Raw genomic sequence first — 18,207 nt, forward strand, 5'->3', positions numbered from 1 at the left:
GAGATTAGTGCAAGCGGGTAGAAGTGAGAACACAACAGATGTGGTCTTTATAAGGGACCAGGATGGATTGAGTTGCTGCTTTTAGATTTACCTCCTGTTCTAACTCTTCCCCCTGTGGAACCACCATTTCCAAAGCCACTCCCTTCATGGTTCCAGGACGTTAAGGTGGTATACCGGTCATGACCCTATCTGTTTGTCTTACCTCATAGTCAACATCCCCAACCCGCCATCTGACCTCAAAGGGCCCTAACCACTTGGCAAGTAATTGAGAGCTCAACATGGGTAGTAAAATGAGCACTTTATTTCCTGGTGTAAACTCTCATAGCCGAGTAGCAAATTCTCCTGGGTTATGTGTCTTAAAGTGTGGAGTTTTGCTTGCAGGTCAAGAACATATTGAATTTCACTTTCACTGTTAGAAGGTCCCTCCTCCCAATTTTCCCGAATTATGTCAAGCACCCTGCAAGGCTTTTGCCCATATAATAACTCAAATTGGGCAAATACTGTGGAGGCTCTCTTATTGCAAATAATAAGGGCTATAGCCACTTATCTCAATTCTGCACATCGTCATGAGCAAACTTATGAATAATGTTTGATTAAATTGCTCAACCAGCCCATCCATTTGCAGATGATAAATGCTGGTGCAAATCGATTTAATCCCCAACAATTTGTAAACCTTGTGTAGTGTTTGTGATATGAAAGTCATGCCCTGATCAATCAGGATCTCTTTCCGGATCCCGACTTGGGAGGTAACTCAGAAGAGTGCCTCCGCAACATTATGTGTGGAGATATTGCGGAGAGGCAACGCTTCCCGGTATCACATTGTGTAATCCACTAGAACTATCAGAAAGCAATGCCCTTGTGCAGTCCAATCTTGTGGCCCAACGAGGTCCATGCCAATTCTTTTTAAGGGGACGTCAATTAATGGAGTGGGTGCAACATCACTTTGGGGTGGCTAGTGGATTCACCAGGTGACATTCATGACATGTTGTGCACTACTTGCAACATCACTGTGAATGCCTGGCCAATTGAAGCGGTACCTGAAGCGGGCCAGTGTATTACAGATGTGGCCTTTAAGAATGTGCATTTTTTTCCCCACATGTTTCACACATTCATCCCATGTGATCATGGTACCCTGCAGGCACACTTCTTAGAATTTAAATTTTTGTTGTGCTTTACACAATAACCACCAGGTGGTGCATGGAACAACATAATGTAGCTGAACACAGTACAATAAATAAATGGAATCTGTGGTCGAATGATTCACATAAAAATATTACGTTTCTCATTAAAACTTATGATAAATATAGGCAAGTTTCTAATTACAAGATTGAATTATATAAAGTGAGCGTAATTGAGTCAGATAGTGTAGGTACAATAACTATAGTACTTAAATTAACGTGGCTAAAACATGTGTGCTAGATTAGCGCAATGGTAGCATACAGGGTATAGTACACCAGCAACTGGGGTTTCAGCTAGTGATGTCATTTGAGAACAAGTCAGCTCTTCTTTAAGTGAACAATGGGAACCACCTCCTGTCTGAGAGCTGATTTAGTTTTTTTGTAAATTAATACACGACAGAATAATAGGATGATCTTTTTGCCACACTGAATGGCCACGCGCCTTCCATGTATTGACTGACTGTTGTGTTGACTTGTACGTGCGTGTGACAAATCACATGTGATAACATTCTCCATTTTCATACATAAATGGATTTTAATAACATAGACAACATAAAGGCAAAATTTTTATGGTAAAAATATCATATGGAGCAGGGTCAACTGACAACCTTCACAGCCATATTAGAATTGTACATCCAACAGTGCAGTGTGTGATTTGTTTGGAATGGTTTGTGTTTTGAATAGTTCAATATAAATAAAACGTTCAATACACGTCTAATAATGTTTGATGTTTTTATGCTAAACATAATTCACAAATATGCACTTCAGACCGGTAGCTTTAACTTCACATCTGATGAAGTCCATGGAGAGAATTGTACTGTGACAGCTGCAGACCCTAGTGAGCTCAGAGTTTGCTTACCGACCAGGCATGGGGGTTGAGGACGCCATTATTTACCTGATGCACAGATCACTTCTACACCTGGAGAATACTGGGAGCACTGTGAGGATCATGTTTTTTCATTTTTCCAGTGCTTTCAACACAATTCAGCCAATACTACTTAGGGGGAAACTCTTGGGAGATGGAGTTGATCGCCACCTGGCTGCATGGATCACCAACTATCTTACTGACAGACCACAGTATGTGAGGCTACAGGACTGTATGTCTGATGTGGTGGTCAGCAGCATGGGAGCACCGCAGGGTACAGTGCTTGCTCCATTTCTCTTCAACCTGTACACAGCGGACTTCAGACATAACACTAACAGCTGCCACATGCAGAAGTTCTCTGAATACGGTCATTGTTGGACGAGTATCAGAGGAGAACAGTCAGGAATTCCAGGTCGTCATCGCGGACTTTGTCAATTGGTGTGAATGATACCACCTCTGCCTCAACGCCAGCAAGACAAAGGAGATCGTAGTCGACCTCTGCAGAAGGCCAACCCGGTCTACGCCGGTGAGCATCCAGAGTATGGACATCGAAAGGGTGGAGATATATAAATTCCTGGGTGTTCACCTCAACAATAAACTGGACTGGTCCACAAACAGAGATGTCCTGTACAAAAAGAGCCAAAGTTGTCTCCACCTGCGAGGAGACTGAGGTCTTTTGGTGTGTGCAGGACCCTGCATAAAACTTTCTATGACACTGTGGTAGCATCTGCTATCTTATATGCAGTAGTTTCCTGGGGAGTTGGGAGCACAGAGAGGGACAGCAAACATCTCAACAAACTGGTTAACAGGGCTAGCTCTGTCTTGGTCTACCCTCTGGACAGCCTAGAGGTGGTAGGGGAGAGGCGGATGTCCGCTAAGATGGTGTCTATCATGAGCAATTCCTCTCACCCCCTGTTTGAGATACTGGGGTCCCTGAGCAGCTCCTCCAGCAGCAGACTGCTGCACCCTCAGTGCAAGAAAGGTCCTTCATCCCTATAGCAGTCAGACTCTTTAATGCAACAACATAATGTAGCACTGCTAGCTGTTTTTTTGCATCATCAGCCCACACATTATTATTATTTGTTGCTCACCCCTCTATTGTTAACTGCGCAATAATCCATTTATCCACTCATGTATATAAACAAGGTGTTACACATCTGTATATATTCAAATTTGTATTCATCTGTACATACATTGAGGTGTCCATAGTGTACATTATTACTATTTTTTAAATACTCTAATATTTTTTTCTATTCCAATTGTGTATATATAAATTGTTAGATACTTTATTTAAATTCTATTCCTATTTAATGTGTATTCTTTCCTGTCTGTTTTTTGTGTAACTGAGCTGCTGTAATGAGGGAATTTCCCCAGTATGGGATCAATAAATGTTATCCTTATCCTTAAAGGTTTAATATAATTACATTGAATAATTTAAGTGATATATGTGCACACATATTAATCATAGGTTAAAATATTGCTAAATTTGGCTGAATTATAAAAGCCAGAAGTGAATGCGGACACAACAACCGCTCACCTATTTAACGGCTCAGTCCTGGAGAGGGGGAAGAAGCAACTGTGTCGATGGAGGCAGGACACACATGTGCACACACACATGCACAGTTCTCCATGTAGTCTGAAATTCAGGATTTTCCCTTCATTTTAATCAGATCCTAAGTAACTAGTAACTTGCTACTTGAGTAGTCTTCTCATTGTATACCTTCTTACTCTTACTCAACTAATTATTAACATTATTACTTTTACTGTTACTTGATTTACTGTTACTGTGACTTAATTAACCCACTAATAAAATGCATTTGTTTACTGGTTTTCATTCACTCGCCTCAAGCAGGTCATTCCTGCTGATATCTATATTACTACTTTGTTGATGTCTATATTACTATGGGTGACTTAGTTTTTGACAGGTCAGCGAACAAACGCGCTGATGCTGCTGCAAATTCGGCTTCGTGCTGGCTACTCTCTTTCTCTCCCAAGGTGCTCATCTCTCTCCCTTTCATCCTCGCATTTTCTCACTGAAACACAAAATTCATTAATAGAATTCCCCCAGGTGTGCGTTCGTCACCACTCTCCTTTTCCGGCTCCTCCCTGCATTCACATACTTGAGCACGCACGCACTTCCACAAAGACCTAAAACATCAGATTTTCACAAGCCCTAAAAGTACACGAAGGGAACCAAGTTAAACAATTGAGACAAAAATATTATACTTGGTCATTTATTTATTGAGAAAAATTATCCAATAATACATATGTGTGAGTGCCAAAAGTATGTGAGCCTTTGCTTCTAGTAAATGGTAAATGGCCTGCACCTTAGCGATTCTACATACACTTTACACTGTTTCTCATTCACCCATTCACACACATACACACACACACACCAATGGCAGCAGAACTGCCATGTAAGGTGCTAGACTGCCATCAGAAGCAACTTGAGATTCAGTGTCTTGCCCAAAGACACTTCGGCATGCGGAGTCATGTGGGCTGGGAATCGAACCACCAACCCTACTTAGGTACCCTACGCTACCACCAACCCTACTTAGGTACTCTATACTTACCACCTGAACCACAGCCACAGGAAATTTTTGAGTTTGTTTTGTCAATATGGCTGTATCCTCTGTTCAGATATATTTTAAGTCTGTTTCATGTTTTGTTTTCCTGTCTATAACCCCCCATAATCTACTTTACATTTGTTTGTTACTATACTGAGCTCAGTGGCAGAGACGTCCACTCAAGATTTTTCCACAGGTAGAAAAACACATATTTATCAATAATAAATGTATTATTTGTTGTTTGTCTCTGTAGTCGAATCGAGCACCTGAAATCCCAGAATGATCTGTTAACCATCACGCTGGAGGAATGTAAGAGCAATGCAGAGAGGATGAGTATGCTGATGGGCAAATATGAGTCCAACACTACAGCTCTGCGGCTGGCTCTGCATTACAGGTATAAACACACAGTCATAACCAAACTCCTGCCAAACACAATAGAACAGTCACCTGCAAATGCACAGGATAATCTGTGGGAGGTTGGAATGGTAACAGCTAGGTCATACCTTTACTGGAGTGTTAATGTTAGTTGCACATAAAAAATAATCACAAGAGAGACAAATCATTCATAGATTCATCTTTTAGTAAAATATTTTGCCCACATTTTGCATCCTTCAAGTTCTTGTGAAAACCCCTTATTTTGCTTGTTAAATCTTCTATTCTGTACATGTGAAAAAAATGCTATATAGATAAAATGTATTGCTATTATCATCATGAGGATCATCTGCAGCCACTAGGAGAAAATAATCACATGGCTGTTGTTTGAGATGTGTATGAGTGCTGACTGAGCACATTGAGCATGCTCTCTGAATGGATTCTTACAGCACATAACTCCTTCAGCATGCATACAGATGAGCTTAGTCCTAGGAGTGTGTATCATGAGAGATTTCTAGCTGATTCTCTGACATGATGTGGCTGCCGTTGTATTTGTAATGTTTGTATGTATGTGATACAAATGTGTGTGTGCGTGTGTTCTTTACTGACCCTCTAATAGATCATGTTTTTCAAAGACTTACTGGGAGGATTCGCCCTGATGAGAAAGAAACTTTAACAGATTTTTTAAATCACAAACAAATGTGTTTTATCTGACTTTTGTTTCTGCAAATCTAATGTGGTGAATTACACGAATTCTTTCCCTGGTGAAGAAAAACTCTTTCACAACAATTCAAGTCAATTCAGTTTTATTTATATAGCACTTTTAACAATGGACATTGTCCCAAAGCAGCTTTAAAGACATATATGAATTCAGGATATAGATTTAAAATCCTGAATTTATATATCTCTGTAAAGCTGCTTTGGGACAATGTCCACTGTTAAAAGCGCTATATAAATAAAAATGAATTGAACAACAACAGTTGTCCAGAACAAGAACAGCCTCCTGGAGGTACAGTAGGCATATCTGTGTAAAAGTAAACAAGCAAGAGAAGGCTTCAACAGAGTAAATATAGAAGTTTTAGCACAAGATGTAACCATTGGTAAGCCTCAAACCAGGAAGACCACATTAGAGTTCTGGAACAACATCCTATGCAAAGATGAGACAAAGATTGGCTTATACCAGAATGATAAAAAGAGAAGAGTATGAAGAAGGTAAGGAAGTGCTCATGATCTGAAGCATGACATCTCATCTTATGGCATGGACATGTATGGCTGCCACTCGAATTGGTTACCTGGTATGTAGTGATTGTGACTACTGACAAAAGTAGAAGGACGAATTCTGACGCTATATTATCTGCTCAAATTCAGCCAAATGTTTCAAAAACCAATTGGCCAGTGCTTCACAGTGCAGATGGACAATGACTCATCTGAAGACTAAAGACAGCTGTAGTGAAGGTCTGGCAGAGCATCACTAGGGAAGAAACACAGCATCAGTCAGGCAGTCATTGACATAGAACATACAAAAAGTGCTGTAATTTTATACTGTTCACCCAATTTGTACCCTGATGTTAAGCTGAGCTCAAATGATATTTGGTATTTAATTTCAACTCCAATATACTGTGGTAGACAGTTTAAGAACTTTGTCAATGTCCAAATATTTATGACCTATTTATGTCCTTATAATGCAAATATAATGCCAATGTTCACTATTGAATTCACAAATTGGATTCAGTTTGTGTGTTCACCTGGTTGTTTGTGTGGCCAGAAATTAACACACCTGCACCATGGCTGTAGCACACAGGGGGTGTGACATTTAAAATTGTATTGTATTTTTTTTTTTTTTTAACTGGTTTTGGTCTGAAATTGGGTTTGCATCACCACCTGAAATACAAGTTATATTTACAATTACAATTACAATATTTACAACACAAGTAAACTAAAGCAGTAAGTGGGTATGACTAATGGTTAGACATTCAGGTAGTTTCTCGAGAGAATGGTGGTTATGACGGGCTGCATATAAATTGCTGAGAATATGACAAATAATGTATACATTTTATACATATGCAGTCAGATTTTGAAATCCCACTCAAGTCCAAATGAAAGTTAGTTTATTCATTAGTACTAGCAGTTAGCTAGCTGGCTAGCTATTTGGGCAGAAGGATGTGAAGGTGCTCCTTTCAGCATTCATGTGAATTTATAGATTTTGGCATTTTTAATCAGGGTGAAGGTGCAGAGGTTTTCTTGTTTTAGTTATCTCTTAGGCATTAAACATATTCAACAATTTCTTATTCTATATAGATTTTTTATTGTATAAAATTAGATGTTCAGTTGCAATTCAATTGATAGTTTTTTTTTTAGTTGTTTGTGTGTTATTGCAGTGAGCAGTGTATAGAGGCCTATGAGCTACTGCTGGCTCTGGCAGAGACGGAGCAGGGTCTGCTGCTGGGCCAGTATAGAGTGGCTAGAGTCAGCACTGTAGGTAAGTATATATAGTATGTGTAGTACACACAAATAAAGGACTTATAGTGGTTTAAAGCAGTTGTCAGATATTGTTTAGTATACAGTGACTTCATGGTACAGTTTTATGGAAATAGAATAGTCTCAATATGAATACCTTTTATAAATTCTGATTCAGAAATACGTATGCTAATTCACATTTGCAAAAAACATGAATATATTGGCAAACAGCAATCCACACATTCATAACCTCATTCATATTCAGAAAATATGATTTAAAAATGCATGAATAAATTTACATTCACAAAGAGCAGGTGTGTTAAATTTGGTGTCATCGCTCTCACACTCCCTCATATTGGTCACTGGAAGTTCAACATGGCACCTCATGGCAAAGAACTCTCTGAGGATCTGAAAAAAAGAATTGTTGCTCTACATAAAGGTGGCCTAGGCTATAAGAAGATTGCCAAGACCATGACACTGAGCTGCAGCATGGTGGCCAAGACCATACAGCGGTTTAACAGGACAGGTTCCACTCAGAACAGGCCTCGCCATGGTCGACCAAAGAAGTTGAGTGCAGGTGCTCAGCGTCATATCCAGAGGTTGTCTTTGGGAAATAGACGTATGAGTGCTACCAGCATTGCTGCAGAGGTTGAAGGGGTGGGGGGTCAGTCTGTCAGTGCTCAGACCATACACCGCACACTGCATCAAATTGGTCTGCATGGCTGTCGTCCCAGAAGGAAGCCTCTTCTAAAGATGATGCACAAGAAAGCCCGCAAACAGTTTGCTGAAGACAAGAAGACTAAGGACATGGATTACTGGAACCATGTCCTGTGGTCTGATGAGACCAAGATAAACTTATTTGGTTCAGATGGTGTCAAGCGTGTATGGCGGCAACCAGGCAAGGAGTACAAAGACGAGTGTGTCTTGCTTACAGTCAAGCATGGTGGTGGGAGTGTCATGGTCTGGGGCTGCATGAGTGCTGCCGGCACTGGGGAGCTACATTTCATTGAGGGAACCATGAATGCCAACATGTACTGGGACATACTGAAGTAGAGCATGATCCCCTCCCTTCGGAGACTGGGCCGCAGGGCAGTATTCCAGCATGATAACGACCCCAAGCACACCTCCAAAATGAACTGCCTTGCTAAAGAAGCTGAGGGTGAAGGTGATGGACTGGCCAAGCATGTCTCCAGACCTAAACCCTGTTGAGCATCTGTGGGACATCCTCAAATGGAAGGTGGAGGAGTACAAGGTCTCTAACATCCACCAGCTCCGTGATGTCGTCATGGAGGAGTGGAAGAGCACTCCAGTGGCAACCTGTGAAGCTCTGGTGAACTCCATGGCCAAGACGGTTAAGGCAGTGCTGGAAAATAATGGTGTCCACACAAAACATTGACACTTTGGGCCCAATTTGGACATTTTCACTTAGGGGTGTACTCACTTTTGTTGCCAGCGGTTTAGACATTAATGGCTGTGTGTTGAGTTATTTTGAGGGGACAGCAAATTTACACTGTTACACAAGCTGTACACTCACTACTTTACATTGTAGCAAAGTGTCACTTCTTCAGTGTTGTCACATGAAAAGATATAATCAAATATTTACAAAAATGTGAGGGGTGTACTCACTTTTGTGAGATACTGTGTGTGTATGTATATATGTGTGTGTGTGTGTGTGTGTGTGTATATATGTATATATATATATATAGACACACTTTACATAGACATACATACATCTATATATAGACATATATATATATATATATATATATATATATATATATATATATATGTATATATATATATATATATATATATATATATATATATATATATATATATATATATATTTATATATATATACATATATACATATATATAAGCATGTTCGCCTCACACCTCCAGGGTCCGGGGTTCGAGTCCCGCTGGGGCCATGTGTGTGCGGAGTTTGCATGTTCTCCTGGTGCTGCTGGGGTTTTCTCCGGGTACTCCGGTTTCCACCCCAGTCCAAAGACATGCATGGTAGGCGGATTGGCGTGTCTAAAGTGTCCGTAGTGTATGAATGGGTGTGTGAGTGTGTATGCGATTGTGCCCTGTGATGGACTGGCACGCTGTCCAGGGTGTACACTCCCTTGTGCCCGATGCACCCTGGGATAGGCTCCAGGTTCCCCGTGACCCTGAAAAGGAGTAAGCGGTAGAAGATGGCTGAATGGATATATATATATATATATATATATATATATATATATATATATATATATATATATATATATATACATATACATATATATATGTATGTATATATATATATATATATATATATATATATATATATATACATATACATATATATATATGTATGTGTGTGTGTGTATATGTATATATATAAAATATGTGTGTGTATATATGTGCATATATATATATATATATATATATATATATATATATATATATATATATAAATAATGTGTGTGTGTATATTTGTAGATACACATATATTTATCAGCTGATAAAGGCAATTTTTCATGCTATGGGCCATTGGCTGATAGTTTATTAACATCCGATGATCAAGGCTGATTATATCCTTTCATTACATTTATTCATTTAGCAGACAATTTTATCCAAAGCGACTTACAAATGAGAAAATACAAACAAAGCGATATATCAAGCAGAGAACAATACAAGTAGTGCTATTATAGCAAAGTGCGCAGAGTAAAGGTGCTTATAAGGGCCAGAGTAAGGTGTTTTTGTTTTTTTAAGGGTTAGTTACGTGTTCACAGAAGAGGTGGGTCTTTAGCTGTTTTTAAAAGATAGTGACCGATTCTATGGTCCGGATTGAGGTTGGAGTTTCATTCCACCACTGAAGGACAGACAGTGTGAAGGTTCTGGAAGGGGATCTTGAGCCATGCTGAGTAGGCACTACTAATCATCGGTCATTAATCGATTGCAGATTGCATGAGAAAACGTAAGCCTTCAGGGGAGTGTTGAGGTAGGGGGTGCTGTTCCAGACAAGGTCTTGTACGTGAGCATCAAGGCCTTGAATTTGATACGGGCAGCTACAGGAAGCCAGTGAAGGGAGATGAAGAGAGGTGTGACATGGGTTCTCTTGGGCTGGTTGAAGACGAGTCGTGCTGCTGCATTCTGAATCATCTGAAGGGGTTTGATGGAGCTGGCTGGGAGGCCCAAGAGTAGTGCATTGCAATAGTCCAGTTTTGATATGACAAGAGCCTGGACTAGTAGCTGTGTAGCCTATTCGGTGAGATAGGGTCTGATTTTCTTGATGTTGTACAGAATGAACCTACAGCACCAGGCAGTTGTTGAAATGTGGTCTGTAAAGGTCAAGCTGTCATCAAGAATCACCCCAAGTTTCCTGGCCGTTCTGGTTGGCTTGAGCCGAGCTGTACGGTGCGGTTGTGGTTGATTGAGGGGCAGATGTCAATCAAAAGAGGGTGGGGAAAAAACATAGATTTCATGCTGTGTGTAAAGATGATGTCTCTTGTTTGGAATTATGACAAAACTGCAGTTTGTATGCTCTGTAAGCTCTGAATTGCTAAAATTTTACACCAGGCGCTGCAGCAGTGAAGTGGGAGTTTCGGCATTGAGTCAAAAAAATTTTTTCCGCGCTTCTCTCACTGAATTAAAGCGCCAGTACACGGTTGAAAGATTTAAATGAAGGTTGAGTTGACAAAAAAGTATTTATTGCACAGAAAAATATATTTGTAGAGTAGTATATTTCATATCTAGTTAATGTTCATATATAAAAATGTTTATATTATATATTACCAGTTTGAGGTTCAATGATGAAGTAGAATGCTTTTGTTTGTGGTGAGTGAATGTGAGCGTAACAGGAGGTTTTTTAGAATTCAGTCAATTCATTCTGTTAATATGAATTAATAACATTCGATAAGTTAAGGAATCTTACTTTAATCTCCAGAATTTAGTTGATGTATTAATGTTAATTTGAGTAATGTGTTTTCTGTTTATGAGGCCAGTTACTGTGAAACAACTTGATGAAACGGAGAGAAGAAGTTTTTACTTTCATTTCTTTCAAAATTGTGAAATTAATAATTAATTCTTAATTTAAAAGAAGGGATATATATATATATATATATATATATATATATATATATATATATATATATATATATATATATATATATATATATAGTATCTGCCTTTTATGCCTACTTTTAAATTAATAATTAATTACACAATTCTGAAAGAAATGCAAACTTGTGTGATTTTTTGTGAGATACTGTGAGACACTTTTGTGAGATACTGTGTGTGTGTATATATATGTGTGTATGTGTGTGTGTATGTGTATATATATATATATATATATATATATATATATATATATATATATATATATATATATATAATATACACACACACACACACACACACACACACAGTGTATCTCACAAAAGTGAGTACACCCCTCACATCTTTGTAAATATTTGATTATATCTTTTAATGTGAAAACACTGATGAAATGACACTTTGCTACAATGTAAAGTAGTGAGTGTACAGCTTGTGTAACAGTGTAAATTTGCTGTCCCCTCAAAATAACTCAACACACAGCCATTAATGTCTAAACCGCTGGCAACAAAAGTGAGTACACTCCTAAGTGAAAATGTCCAATTTGGGCCCAAAGTGTCAATATTTTGTTTGGCCATCATTATTTTCCAGCACTGCCTTAACCTTCTTGGGCATGGAGTTCACCAGAGCTTCACAGGTTGCCACTGGAGTGCTCTTCCACTCCTCCATGACGACATCACGGAGCTGGTGGATGTTAGAGAACTTGTGCTCCTATACCTTCCATTTGAGGATGCCCCACAGATGCTCAACAGGGTTTAGGTCTGGAGACATGCTTGGCCAGTCCATCACCTTCACCCTCAGCTTCTTTAGCAAGGCAGTTCGTCTTGGAGGTGTGTTTGGGGTCATTATCATGCTGGAATACTGCCCTGCGGCCCAGTCTCCGAAGGGTGGGGATCATGCTCTGCTTCAGTATGTCCCAGTACATGTTGGCATTCATGGTTCCTTCAATGACATGTAGCTCCCCGGTGCCAGCAGTGCTCATGCAGCCCCAGACCATGACACTCACACCACCATGCTTGACTGTAGGCAAGACACACTCGTATTTGTACTCCTCACCTGGTTGCCGCCACACATGCTTGACACCAGCTGAACCAAATAAGTTTATCTTGGTCTCATCAGACCACAGGACACAGTTCCAGTAATCCATGTCCTTAGTCTGCTTGTCTTCTGCAAACTGTTTGCAGTCTTTCTTGTGCATCATCTTTAGAAGAGTATTCCTTCTGGGACAACAGCCATGCAGACCAATTTGATGCAGTGTGCGGCATATGGTCTGAGCACTGACAGGCTGACCCCCCCACCCCTTCAACCTCTGCAGCAATGCTGGCAGCACTCATAAGTCTATTTCCCAAAGACAACCTCTGGATATGACGCTGAGCACATACATTCAACTTCTTTGGTCGACCATGGCGAGGCCTGTTCTGAGTGGAACCTGTCCTGTTAAACCGCTGTATGGTCTTTGCCACCATGCTGCAGCTCAGTGTCAGGGTCTTGGCAATCTTCATGTAGAGCAACAATTCTTTTTTTCAGATCCTCAGAGAGTTCTTTGCCATGAGGTGCCATGTTGAACTTCCAGTGACCAGTATGAGAGAGTGTGAGAGTGATGACACCAAATTTAACACACCTGCTCCCCATTCACACCTGAGACCTTGTAACACTAACACGTCACACTGGGGAGGGAAAATAGCCAATTGGGCCCAATTTGGACATTTTCACTTAGGAGTTTACTCACTTTTGTTGACAGCGGTTTAGACATTAATGGCTGTGTGTTGAGTTATTTTGAGGGGACAGCAAATTTACACTGTTACACAAGCTGTACACTCACTACTTTACACTGTAGCAAAGTGTTATTTCTTCAGTGTTGTCACATGAAAAGATATAATCAAATATTTACAAAAATGTGAGGGGTGTACTCACTTTTGCGAGATACTGTATGTTTATAGAATCTGGCACATTTATGTACCTTCTAGGAGAACAAACCAGTGAGGAGTGCATCCCTCAGATGCTGAAGCGAGCTCATGACTGCAGGAAGACTGCAGAGAATGCAGCTAAAGATTTGCTGTTTCGGCTGGATGGCTGCTGTGGAGGCATATTTACTGTCACTGGCTGCAATGTGCAACCCTGGGAGAGCCTGTCCTCCAACAGCCACACAAGGTACAGCTGGGATGTGTGTTTTATATAAAAATATATTTTGTACAGTGCTGTAAAAAAGTATTTCCTGATTTATTTTGTTTTTGTGTATATCTCATACAAAATAGTTTTAGATCTTCAAACAAAATACAACATAAAAACAAAGGCAACCTGAGTAAAAACACAATACAGTTTTTATTTTTTTTTTTTATTGAAGCAAAAAAGTTATCCAACACCTATCACCAATGTAAAAAACGAATACCCCCTTAAGCTTAAAATCTGGTTGTGCCACCTTGAGCAGTAATAACTGCAACCAAACGCCTCTAATGACTGGAGCTGAGTCTTTAACTTACTTCTAGGACTAGGACTTACTCCTATGCTTTGGATCATTGTCTAGCTGCATAATCCAATTGCATTTGAGTTTCAACTTACGGACTGAAGAAGTTTCCCTCAATTATTGCAAGTCTAGTCCCTGAAGCAATGCATCCCCACACCATCACATTTCCACCACCATGCTTGTCTGTAGGTATGATGTTCTTTTGTGGAATTCTGTGTTTGGTTTATGTCAGATATTATAGGACCCCTGTCTTCCAAACAGTTCAACTTTTGACTCATCAATCCACATCAAGAACAGTCTCCAAAAAGGTTTGAGTATCATCAAGGTGTGTTTTGGCAAAATTCAGGTGAGCCTTAATGTTGTTCTTGGTTAGCAGTGGTTTTCACCTCGCCACTTTTCCATGGATGCCATTTTTGCCTAGTGTCTTTCTGATAGTGGAGTCATGAACATTGACCTTTATTGATGCAAGAGAGGCCTGTAGGTCCTTTGATGTTGTCCTTGGCTCTTTGTCCTTGTCCTTGGCTCCTGGATGAGTAATTGCTGTGCTCTTAGGGGTATTTTGGAAGGTTGGCCACTTCTGGGAAGGTTCACTACTGTACCGAGTTGTTCCATTTGGAGATCTTGGTTTTCACTGTGGTCCTTTGTAGTCCCAGAGCCTTTAACATAGCTTTGAAACCCTTCCCAGATTTATGTATTTAAATCACCTTCCTCATCATTTCTGGAATTTCTTACAATTTTGGCATAGTGTTTTACTGGGTAAGACCTTTTAACCAACTTCATGTTGTTGAAAAAGTTCTTTGTAAGTGTTGATGTAATTGAACAGGATTTGCAGTAATCAGGCCTGGTTGAGTCTAGTCTAACAGAACCCCATTATGAATGCCGTTTCATAGATTTGGGGAATTAGTAACTAAGGGGGCAAATACATTTTCACACAGGCCAGTTGGTATTGGATAGCTTTTTTGCTTCAATAAATAACATTATCATTTAAAAACTGTATTTTGTGTTTACTCAGGTGGCCTTTGTTTTATCTTAAATTTTGTCTTCATTTCTGAAACAATTTAGTATGAGATATACACATAAACAGAAGAAATCAGAAAAAAAACTTTTTCACAGCACTGTATTTACTGTATGTGTGTGTGTACAGGGATTCAAGATGGTGTTTTATATTGGGAATGCTGAATTCTTAAGCAGCGTGCATGTGATATGCGCAATTATATCCCACCAAAATTATATATGATATATACAATGATATATTACAATGTTATAATATAAAAGAAAAAGAGCGATGAGAATGCAGTATTACTAAACTTTAGAGCAAGCTATAAACAAATTCACACAATTAAAAAAAATTTATCTTACCTTAATTAATCTTACCTTACCTTGATGGCAGCACTCGAAGGTGGACTTGATAAAAGGGATTGATAAAATCCTTCATGAGATCCTGAATGTCAGCACTGTGTCATTATGTAAGCCACCTTTCACAAATGTGCTGTCGGGTCTTGCTCTGTCTTCTCTGATTTGCTTCTTCTCTATGACTGAGCAGTGAACAATGCACATAGCTTTATCTGTGTCTTTTCCAACCTGCTTTGAAGTTTCTTGAAAGGTTTTCATTACCAAAACAGCAGGCTTGGAAATCAAAAGACTGTGTTTGAAAAAATCTGTGAGTTGGCCAATGCTAGAAAATCCTGACTCTGCTGTTGTCACGTTCTCCCTTATTGAGGTTAAGTTTGATGCTGCAGTCACTGTGGTCGTGGGCCAAACTGGTGGTTCTGATTTGCTTAGGCAATTACCTGATACTGTACCTAGTTGATTTCAGAATTGCGTGAGTGCATGTCAACCACAAATGCGAACATCAAGCACAATAGGATTCCTTATTTGTTTATCTGTGACAACAACTATTATTATTATTATTATTATTATTATTATTATTATTTAAGCAGTCACAGTTAAAAGAATCCTGAAAGCACCCACAGCATCCCCACTTGCCACATCCCTGTGAATGAATGAATGCCTTTTATTGTCACTATACATATGTACAATGAAATTAAGAGCCACTCCTTTTTGTTCCGTGCAAACATATACATTCAATACACAAGAAGAATAAACAGATAATACACAGATAAATAAATAAGATAAATAAACAAAATAAATAAACAAGATATACAATATATGCAAGATATATGCACGATAGATAGATATTTGGGTGGATGGCGGAGGTACTATGAATTGCACAGTTTGAGACAATATATACATATGCTGTGGACTCAGTACATGTGTTTATTTATCATGGTAATAGCTTTTGGGAAGAAACTATTCTTAAATCTACTAGTCCTTGTTTTGATGCACCTGTAACGTCTCCCTGATGGCAACAGATTGAACAGATCAAAGCCAGGGTGAGAACTGTCCTTAATGATAGTTTGTGGCATGTATGTGCATGTGTTTTTTAAAAAAATGTTATTTGAAAGCACCTTGAAAGTGCTATAGTGATTTCTCATTTTATGTAATGCTAATGAATACTGCTCACTGAAAATGCAGTGCAATAACCTGCGAGTAGGAGAACATTGTTTATGAGAGAGGTCAGAGGCCAAACTGACTATGGTCAGTTCCTGACTATGGAAGGCTATGGTAACTCAAATAACAACTTTTTACAGCCACGGTGAGCCTTGAACACTACCATACTGAGCAACACATTGAACCTTGAGGCAGATGGGCTACAACAGCAGAAGACCAAACTGGGTTCCTCTCCTGGGTTCCACATCTTAAGTTTAACATACTAATAATACACATTTCTGTAATACTTTAAGATCTGACTAGTTAGTCTAGCTCAGTCAGCTAGCTAATGGCTTATCTGTATACGTTTCCAGAGATTGGATGTTAAACTGTGAAATGCCACTATCTCCAAGCCAATATGGGCTTAAGGCTTGCATAATTTGCAGGCCATTTGCACTGTTTCCTTTGAAGCATTTAAAAAAGAAGACAACTGATAAATTGGGCCAGGGAGGTTCAGCTGTCTCCACTTTCTGCTGGGTAAAGCATTTGAGGCCTGAAGTGTATACTTTCATCAGGAAACTACTTTTATTATTATTTGCTCTTGAAATTTAATTATTTAAAGTTGTACATGTTGTCTTTATTGGCTTTCAGTCTTCTGAAGTTAAATGTATTATAATTTTACTCTGTCATGTTGATCAAAAATAAATATAGTAAAGTTGAAAATTTTATTTTTAAAAAACTTAAGTAAAAATAAAAGTACTATTTAATTATACTCACTAAAGTACCTGTAACAAATTGACATTGTTGATGAGGGAACCTGGGACGAAGGGGCTTGAGGTGAGAGACATGAACAGATGGCGCTGTATAACTGTGACAGGGTAGGTCTAGCTTATAAGTGACCTTCCCCAAAGTGAACAGTTCTGACCTGGAGGAGGAGAGGTTGGGAGCAATGGGTAATGGTTCTTCCTCCAATGGGACTGCTGTACCCCCCTTCCCCCAGGTCTCAGCTGGTCAGGTCCGGGTCTGAGCTATGAAATGATCAGGCTGCTCGCAGCAAAAACACCTGTGTTTTCTGCACCGCTTCTCTCCGTCCTCCTTACTCACTCACATGCGCCCAAGCTGCATGGGCTCTGCAACATCACTGGCACTCAGAAGTACTCCATCTGTCCAGAGTGAATGGTGGCTGTGAAGCAGGAGGTCGAGATGGATAGCGAGGTTGATGAGTGTAGAAGAGTCAGGTGTCAAGAGTGAGGGGTTCATTGCAACACACCAGTTCAGTGGCATTTCTGGCTTTAATCTGTGGTGAAAAGCAGCCTTTAATGTGGTGTTAATTCATCCACTCCCTTCCATGATGGTGCAAAACTCCAAGGCGTACTCTGCTACTTGGCAGGAGCCTTGCAAGATAGTAAGCAGTTGTTCACCTGCTTCCTTGCCCTCTAGTGAATGGTCAAAGACATGGCGAAACATCTCAGAAATGGGCTTTCAGGTGGAAATGGTTTCACAACCTTGTTCCCAGACTGCCATTGCCCACTTCAGATCTGCTGGTGAGTAAACTCAGTAAGTAGGAAATCTTACTTAAAGAAAAGGCTTTGACATAACTTCATGGTTAGCAAAAAACAGAGAGCATTGCAGCAGAAAACCCTTGCATTGTGTAATGTCACCTAAGAATTTTTCTGAAGCAGACGTGTGGGTTGGTTGCTACAGCGAAAGAACTGG

The 18,207-nt window shown here is 39.6% G+C and overlaps 1 protein-coding gene across 10 annotated transcripts in view; it reads left to right on the plus strand.

Annotated features, from left to right (window-relative positions):
• The window catches only part of mcc (MCC regulator of WNT signaling pathway), a 156,750-nt gene that overhangs the window by 99,537 nt on the left and 39,006 nt on the right, over positions 1–18,207 (plus strand). For all 10 annotated transcript variants that reach the window (XR_008393735.1, XR_008393734.1, XM_053677194.1 and 7 more), the window contains 3 exons: positions 4,864–5,004; positions 7,361–7,461; positions 13,505–13,688. Coding sequence is in view for 8 of the 10 variants with exons in the window: in XM_053677194.1 (XP_053533169.1) it covers positions 4,864–5,004; positions 7,361–7,461; positions 13,505–13,688 (426 nt within the window). In the remaining 2 variants the exon portion in view is untranslated. The remainder of the gene's footprint in view (positions 1–4,863; positions 5,005–7,360; positions 7,462–13,504; positions 13,689–18,207) is intronic.

This window comes from Ictalurus punctatus, chromosome 28 (genome assembly GCF_001660625.3).
Source record: "Ictalurus punctatus breed USDA103 chromosome 28, Coco_2.0, whole genome shotgun sequence".
Lineage (NCBI taxonomy): Eukaryota > Metazoa > Chordata > Actinopteri > Siluriformes > Ictaluridae > Ictalurus > Ictalurus punctatus.